Source organism: Fukomys damarensis, unplaced genomic scaffold (genome assembly GCF_012274545.1).
Source record: "Fukomys damarensis isolate Sample0158 unplaced genomic scaffold, DMR_v1.0_HiC HiC_scaffold_30, whole genome shotgun sequence".
In the NCBI taxonomy this organism is placed as follows: Eukaryota; Metazoa; Chordata; class Mammalia; order Rodentia; family Bathyergidae; genus Fukomys; species Fukomys damarensis.
Window position 1 is genome coordinate 2,613,696 of NW_022900942.1, and position 8,279 is coordinate 2,621,974.

Here is an 8,279-nt window from a genome sequence, read left to right on the forward strand (position 1 = left end):
ACAATTAATATTTTTTAAAAAGGAAAGAAAAGCAGAACATAGTTTCCAGGAAGAAAAATACAATGTTTTGAAACTGTAGAGGAATAATCATTGCCAAGTTAATGTTGGGCAATAGTTCCTTTGTGAAGAAAATTCATGATCCTCGTATGACTGAGACTATGTGTAAGTAAATATGTAACATTTTATATCTAATGCAAACATGAAAAATTACTTTAATTACTACTGGAGTAAACCTAGGTATTTAAATCCTTTGAAGTGTCTTTCTTTGTATTTGAAATATAGGAGATTAAGAATTAATATCAGTGGTGTCATGGGCAGAAATGGGCAGAGTCCCTGCAGTCCCGGGCCTGACTCTTCCCAAACACTTGGAAGGTTGTGGAAGCATGAGATAGAGATAGAAATCATAAAGGCAAAGTTTGTACTTTTATTCAGCCAGAATGCAAGTGTACAGCTGCCTTCTCTCGGAGAGACAGGCAGGGGTGCTCAAAATGGAGCCACTATTGAAGGAGGGCTCGAGGTATTGACTTTATAGTATTTGGGAGCCTATCCTGTCTTTGGGCTGAGGTCTCCATGACTTGATTTGTCATTGCCTATTATAAACTGGGAAAAGGGGGAATGGTCATTGGGGACTTTTCACACGTTAGGGTCAGTTTTCCTTTTTTTCGTACAATTTTTGCAAACCAATCTTTGTAATGTACAGTGTAAAGGCTAAATGTGACTGAGGTGTCAGCTTCTTCACAGGTGGTTAAGCCCGTTCAACTGTCTGTCTAAAATCCTTGGAGGTTGTCCTTCATCTTTACCTACATACAATTTTCTATCCCTACAGCGACACTTTAAAATATATTATTAAAATTTTATCATTTCATAGATGCTTTATAAGAAAATTACTTTTTCCCTCTTACATTTCCCTTATGTTTGCCACCACATGTAGGTTATTTATTCTAGTTGCAAGACATTTTCTCATAGGTATATGAGAAGTTGACATGGAGGTGACTGATTTGTGCATTTTTCTTGCTTCCCCATATATGCAATATTCTCAGTGGTATTTGGAGTACTTCAATCCTTCACTCTAATGTGTAATTACTTAACTAAGGAGTTTAATGAGGTGTTATATTATTATTTCAACCTTCTCCACTTTGTCCCACTCATCGTTTTTCTTTTATAGTCAACCATGCCAAACAATCTGATCATATCCATGGCAGAAACAAATTAGAACAGACATATTAAGCATCTCATACACAATATTAAGTATCTAAAGCCTTTGGTCTTCTTCTCATTCTTGTAACGTTCTTGGCAAGTTTTGTAATATTTTCTGCATTGCATCTGTGAGAAGCCTGAGGTTTCTTACACATATCCAAACATTTATTATATATAAAGCAAGCACTAGAGCAATTCTGTCTCTGTTGAAATCTTGATTAAAGCTCAGATTGTCCATTTAGATTTGCCTTTGTTTGTTTGTTTTCCCTGCTGAGTTAACTTTTGGAGAATTTTTAAGGGAAATGTCATATATGTGTTTTCTACTTGATTCCAACTTGTTGCAATGCAGGAAAGAAGGTAGATTTCAGCAAATAAAATGTTGTTAATAAGATACATTGGGACAGTAGAGGACAGAAAGAAAAGAAAATGTAAAGGGAGACGTGAGAAGATGATAGAAGGAAAGAGGAAATTTTGCTTCCTTTGAGTATATAGTTTTAAGAATTTTCTAAATAAATCTGATCTCCTATTACCTGTATTTTCCAGTTAGTCTCCTCGCAAATATGGAAGCAAAAAACCAAACAATTACAGCAGAATTCTTACTTCTGGGTCTCTCAGAGTATCCAGAAATGCAGCCCCTTATTTTTGGACTCTTCTTGTCCATGTACTTGGTCACAGTGCTCGGGAACCTGCTCATCATCCTGGCCATCATCTCTGACTCTCACCTCCACACCCCCATGTACTTCTTCCTCTCCAACCTGTCCTTCACTGACATCTGTTTCAGCTCCACCACAGTCCCCAAGATGCTGGTGAACATCTTGAGACAGAGCAGAGCCATCACTTACTCAGGCTGCCTCACCCAGCTCTGCTTTGTCCTGGTTTTTGCTGGATTGGAAAACTTTCTGCTTGCAGCAATGGCCTACGACCGCTTCATAGCCATCTGCAATCCACTTAGGTACACAGTCATCATGAACTCCCGCCTGTGTGTTCTGCTGACTCTGTTCTCATTGCTTATTAGCACTGTAGATGCCCTGCTGCACTGCCTCATGGTACTCCATCTTTTGTTCTGTGCCGACCTGGAAATCCCCCACTTCTTCTGTGAACTGGACCAGGTGATCAAGCTCGCCTGTTCTGACACCCTCCTCAACAATATCTTGGTATATGTAGTGACCAGCATATTGGGTGGTATCCCTCTCCTTGGGATTATTTTCTCTTACTTTAAAATCACCTCTTCTGTTCTGAGAATGCCCTCAACTGAGGGAAAGTACAAAGCATTTTCCACCTGTGGGTCTCATCTTTCTGTTGTTTCCCTGTTCTATGGGACAGCTTTTGGTGTGTACATCAGCTCTGCAGTGACTGACTCATCCAGGAAGACAGCAGTTGCCTCAGTGATGTACACAGTGGTCCCTGCAATGTTGAACCCCTTTATTTATAGTCTGAGGAGTAGAGACATAAAGGAAGCCTTGAAGAAACTTATCAGGACATCTCACTTTTTGAAATTGTGCCATCTGCTTTAGACTTAGAATTCCAGAGAATCAAATGGTGAGCCAAAGTGGCATACCCTTGTATAACTATGTGCTTAGGAGAAAAGTGTTTTATTTTACATTAGATTAGAAAACTGACCTTGGTGTTCTATATCATAGAGATTCACAAAAATGTATTGTATTTCTAAGCTTTATTTCCAGGTCAGTTTGTGTGGAAGTAGAACCTGAGAAAATTGTTATTCTTGTAGTAGCTGGGGAAGGGGTTGCTTCTCAGAAGAATGTTATTAACAGCAGGATTAGGGGACAAAACATGGAACTAAGAAAGTATTGCATCATAGTTAAAGAACCAGCCTTAATCCATGGTTAATGCCATATATATGTTTTCCCTGAAATATTCTTATCTGAAGGCCTGCTTTATAGCTCCCTGTGATATTGTAAGCATTGTTACCTGGGCTATGACAATGGACTTCCTGACAGGTTTCTGTTCAGCAAAGGTAATTTGCTAAAGAACAGAGCATCTATTCATTATCTTTAGTACATGCTGTTATTACTGGGGCTGGACTCAGTGATTAATAAAAGTGTTGTTTGTATAGCACTAAATATAATGAACTATGCTTGACTATATTCCTTCTCTTCCTCTAAATGAAATTGTTCTAAATTTCCTAATCTAGAATTTAACATGATTAACAAATGTTTGAATTCCACCCACCAGAATTGCTGAGTCTCAAATATTAGAAAAGTGATTCCAATCAAATTTGCTCAACTAGGATGAACATCTTGTATAAATTGAGTGAAGGAGGGGTGTATCTGGGCAGAGCATACTGGGTTCAAAACATCTATTATGTCTTCTCATGGCCAAAAAATAAAGCCCAAATCAACTGCAGTTGTCTTATTCTGATGTGACACTGAGAGACAGAAAAGTGACTAGGTTTTTCTTGAGTCTCACTTTAATGGAGTTATTCAGACCAAAAGTGTAGACCAATAGTGTTGACCATATTGGAGACTAAAATTCAGACGTCTGCCCATCTGAAAGCTAATCCTTGGTGAGATGAATTCCCAGAAGAGTAGACTAAAAAGCTCAGTGGTTCACAGCCCTTACTGTGTAGTTGAATCAGCAGGACAGCTTGTGGCAAGTTTATTTCCTCCAATTCTGTTGTTCCAGTCCTGAGAGACTGGACTTTAGTGTGTTGAGTTGGTCATGAATATGCATTTCTAACATAATCTTATGTGATTCTAACATGAGCAGTGTGAGGATGGCCTTTTCAATGCTACGGCATTTTGGTGTCTCTTAGCAGAATTCCTGGAAAACAGAAAATACTCAATAAATTTGGTATGATCATATTCCATACCTAGCTTCATTTATTGTTTTATTGCAAGTAAAGAAAGCTTGAAACAATTAGAAATATGGTAACATGGAGAAAGCCCAAGTTCTCAAATGCCTTCATCAGGTATATCTTACATATTTATTTGTCAAAAGTTGTATGAAGTAACTTTAAATATGTGCATGACTCACTGTTGGAGAAAAATGAACATCAAATACTGAAACTACCATGTTATGAACACTTTTTTGTCAGTATGTATGTGTTGTGGGAGAGAGATTGATAATTTTATTTTCAACTAACTATGATTATGAGCAATCATACCTCACAGAAAGCAGGATTTCAACATTTTTATTGTTGGTATAGTTTTTCAAAGCCTAAGTACATTCATCTTGGATAATTGCTACACATACACATCAAATCATTTTATTATCTATTTAGTTTATTAGTACATGTGTGCAGTAAGTGTGCAATGTTTATATTCTTTTGGCAAAAATAGGTCCAGGTACACAACTCATCTTATATCATTTTTTATCACTTTTCCCACCCCACCATCCTCCTTGACCCCTTATTTTTCTGAATGTTTGCATATTGAATGTTTACTTCCCTTGCCCTCCTGATGTGTTCTTTTCCTCTCTACTTAGATCCTCTTCCTATCATCATAGATTTTTACATTTAATTTTGTACTAACTTTTAATAAGTATTTGCATATTACAGAAGATATGAATGATTGTTTCATGGATATCTGTGTTTACTAGTTAAAGATTTAATTTATGTTTATAATCCTATGTATTTATAAATTTTATAGGCCTTCTTTTTTTTGGAAAGGTCTGTAATAGGGCTAGGGATGTAGCTCAGTGGTAAAGCTTTTGCCTAACGTGAGAAATCCTGGGTTTCATTAGAGTAGTGCGTTAATGAGACAATGTTGATGATGACGATGATGATGATGATGATGATGATGATGATGATGATGATGTAATAATGACAATGACAGTAATAGTCTATAATGAATCATCATAACAAGATTGTGAATGTTTAAATTTTCCATGGAATGCTGTATTGTTTTACAACTCACTGCTGCTTTCCTTTACTATATGTTCAGAACCTTGTAGCTCTATGGGGTTTTACAAGACAGAATTACCTGTGTATATTGCTGAACATTGGTAAAGATTAAAGGCACCATCAATACACATCATCAGCTCCTCAGTATTCATCTTTAGTGACTAAGTTCCCAGTTTATCCCCCTGTATTATTAAAGAAAAGCCCAAATCCTAACTGCTGAATTCTACATGACATTTATAGAAGAGCTAATGCCACTACTGCTTACACATTAAATGGATAAATGTGTAGGGGAAATGAGAAGGGAATTAGTCACTGAAGATGAAAAGGTGCAAGATCTCAATAATGAATGTAACTGGAATGTATACCTAAAATGTACCTATAAACTCAATTGGGAGAGAGAGAGAGAGAGAGAGAGAGAGAGATGTTAGAAGTAATTCTACATGATTTTTGGATAAATCATTTGATTTTACCTATTTCTCCTCCCTACAGAGCAGCTAAAGCATGTGGAGATCTAACTCTTTTTGGCCCCAAGTCACAGCTAGAACTTCAATGGTCCTGTGATGCTGTGATGCTCCAGGACAAGATTATACCAGCTGAAGACATCCTGGGAGGAGCAAAACTTTCACCTGCATAGCTCTGTTTTGTTCTAGGATTTTGGCGGCCACTGCCACCTCCACTACTGCTTTGTTGCCACTTGTCTCTGAGTGACCTTTTACACTTGCTGCTCTGAAGGGCTGAACTCTCTGCATGGAGACATGTGTTACATTTGTTTCTCCTGAGGGACTTTGGTCTTTGTTGCCCAGAGCAGAATGGATCAGTCCCAATGCTCAGCTTCTTCTCAAAGTCTCATTTTCTCTATCTTTCCTGTATAATAAGTTATTTTACCTTTTGCTGCCATGGCTCACTGGAAACTAGGACTTTACTGCAGAGGTTCTAGGAATGTCCCCTTTCCCTGTTCCCCACAGGCCACCATCACAATGAGGAGACAACACACAATGGGGAATAAATTTTATCAGCTGATCCTCAGGCAAAGATCTACTATCTAGAGCATAAAGAACCTTAAAAATCAACACTCCCCATTTTAAAGATCAAATCCAAAAATGGGTATCTGAAAGGAACACATTTCTCAGACAAAGAAGTAAGAAAAACAAACAAACATGAAAAAGTGCTCAAATTACTGGTCATTGGAGAGATGCGAATGAAAACAATACTAAGATTTCATCTCATTCCAGAAAGAATGACATCAAGAATTCGACCACTAACTAATGCTGGCAGGGGTATAGGAAAAAAGAAATGCTTCTCCACTGTCAGTGGAAGTATAGAGTGTTGCAACCACTTTAGAAATCAGTGTGGCAATTCCTCCAAATACTAGGATTAGAGTTCTCATTTGACCCAGCTATTCCCCTCCTGGATAACTTCCCAAAGTAATTAAGAGAATTATACCACAGCAATAAATGCACACCCATGTCTATAGCAGCACAGTTTATAACAGCTAAATCTTGGAAATAGTCCAGAAGCCCATGAAATGCTTAATAGATAAAGAAGTGGTTTTGTTTAAATAATAAAATACAGTAAATGGAGTACTACTCATCCATAAAGAATGATAAAACAGACATATTTGTAGTTAAATGAGTGCACATTGAGGCTATTCACTTAAGTGAAATAAATAGGACACACATGTGCAAATTCTGAGTATTTTCTCTGTTGTGAGAAACTGAATGTGTAAATGTGTTCCAAAATGTAGAGTAGATAATGTGAAATAGAAAGAAAAGGGACAAAAGAGAAATGAAATTAGGGAGGGGGTGGGAGAAAGGAAAGAAAAAATGAGAAAATGAAAAAAACTGTAAACAAATCTTTTGTAAATAGGGAGGGGTTGAGGTGTTGAAGGCTGGGGAATGGGACAAAAATGAAAACCAAGATGTATCATGTACATGTAGAAATTCACAATGATGAATTTGGTCATAATGTATACCTAAAATGTACCAGCAAATTCAATGAATAAAAAAATGCATATGAAGCCATAATGAATGTTAATACACATTTTAAAGGCTATAATTAAAAAGACTAACACAACCAAAAGGTTATAAAAACACCAAGGAGCCTGGAATTCTCATACACTGCTGGAAAATATTTATTTTAACACTACATCGAGAAAACATACAGTACATTGGCGAACACTGCCATTATTTCTAAATCAGTTGATGATTTATCTACTTCAAAATTCATCTTTCACTCACTGTGCAGGATTTTCCCGAAAGAAAATGAAAACATATGTCTCTACAGAGAATTGTACACAAGTGTTTAAAATGATTATATTGGTATTCCCCCCAAACTAAAAATAACTCAATTGTCTCCGCACAGTGAAAAGGGAAAGCAAATTCTAGAATATCCAAATAATTGAAAAATTACTGATCATAATCCAGATTTGACAATGTATCTAAAAGTGTAGCCTGACATAGCACAATTATCTTAATTGTTTTATATATATTTGGCTTATTAATCTGTTTTTAAATTTGTATATATTATGATAAAGAGTTTGTATATTTTCTTATTTTCTTAATGATGCTAATTATACTTCAATAAAGCTGTGGAAAAAAATAAAATTGCCTTTCTGCATTTTAATTACATAAAATATTTAGTAACAATATATTAGTAACATAACTGAAATATATATCATGATTACATCATATATTTTATTTAGTATGTAATATTCATAAGCAAAATTAGTGTTCCATGAAACATCCATAGTATTAGACCTCTGAATTTTTATTTTTACACACATTGATTATATTTTCACAATAATTTATAGAAGGAATATATATGTGTATATATCTATATCTATAGAGAGAGAACAAGAAATGTATTCACACTTCAGGAAAAGAAAGAGTATGGTTTCTCAACAGAATACATTGATGGTGATACCCTCTTATTGAGGACTCTAGTGAATGTCCTACATCACATACAATCTACTTCATTTCTTGCCCTTAGAAAACAAGTTAAACATGCATATCTAGCAATCTCAATGACCATGGTTATCCAAGTGCTTTGACATAATAATAAATGTCTGGAAGTCAATGGCCACCAATTTGGGCACCTCTTTAAATTGTAGAGGTCAAAGGAAACTTGCATTAATCTCATAATATCTCTATACTTTTAGTATTAAAATATTTATACAAATTTTTATTCTCTCTAAGTGTGTGTAATTCTAGTTTTGAGCAAA

At 35.9% G+C, this 8,279-nt stretch overlaps 1 protein-coding gene across 1 annotated transcript; it reads left to right on the top strand.

Moving 5' to 3' along the window:
• The first annotated feature begins 1,751 nt into the window (after window positions 1-1,751).
• On the top strand, window positions 1,752-2,711 carry LOC104854679 (olfactory receptor 7G2-like). The gene has a single exon (XM_010613270.2). The coding sequence runs from the start codon at window positions 1,758-1,760 to the stop codon at window positions 2,709-2,711; it is 954 nt and encodes a 317-aa protein (XP_010611572.1). The 5' UTR covers window positions 1,752-1,757.
• Window positions 2,712-8,279: the final 5,568 nt, after the last annotated feature.

Excerpts from the sequence above, each read along its gene's own strand:
- LOC104854679 (XM_010613270.2), top strand. The coding sequence starts at position 1,758 with ATGGAAGCAAAAAACCAAACAATTACAGCAGAATTCTTACTTCTGGGT.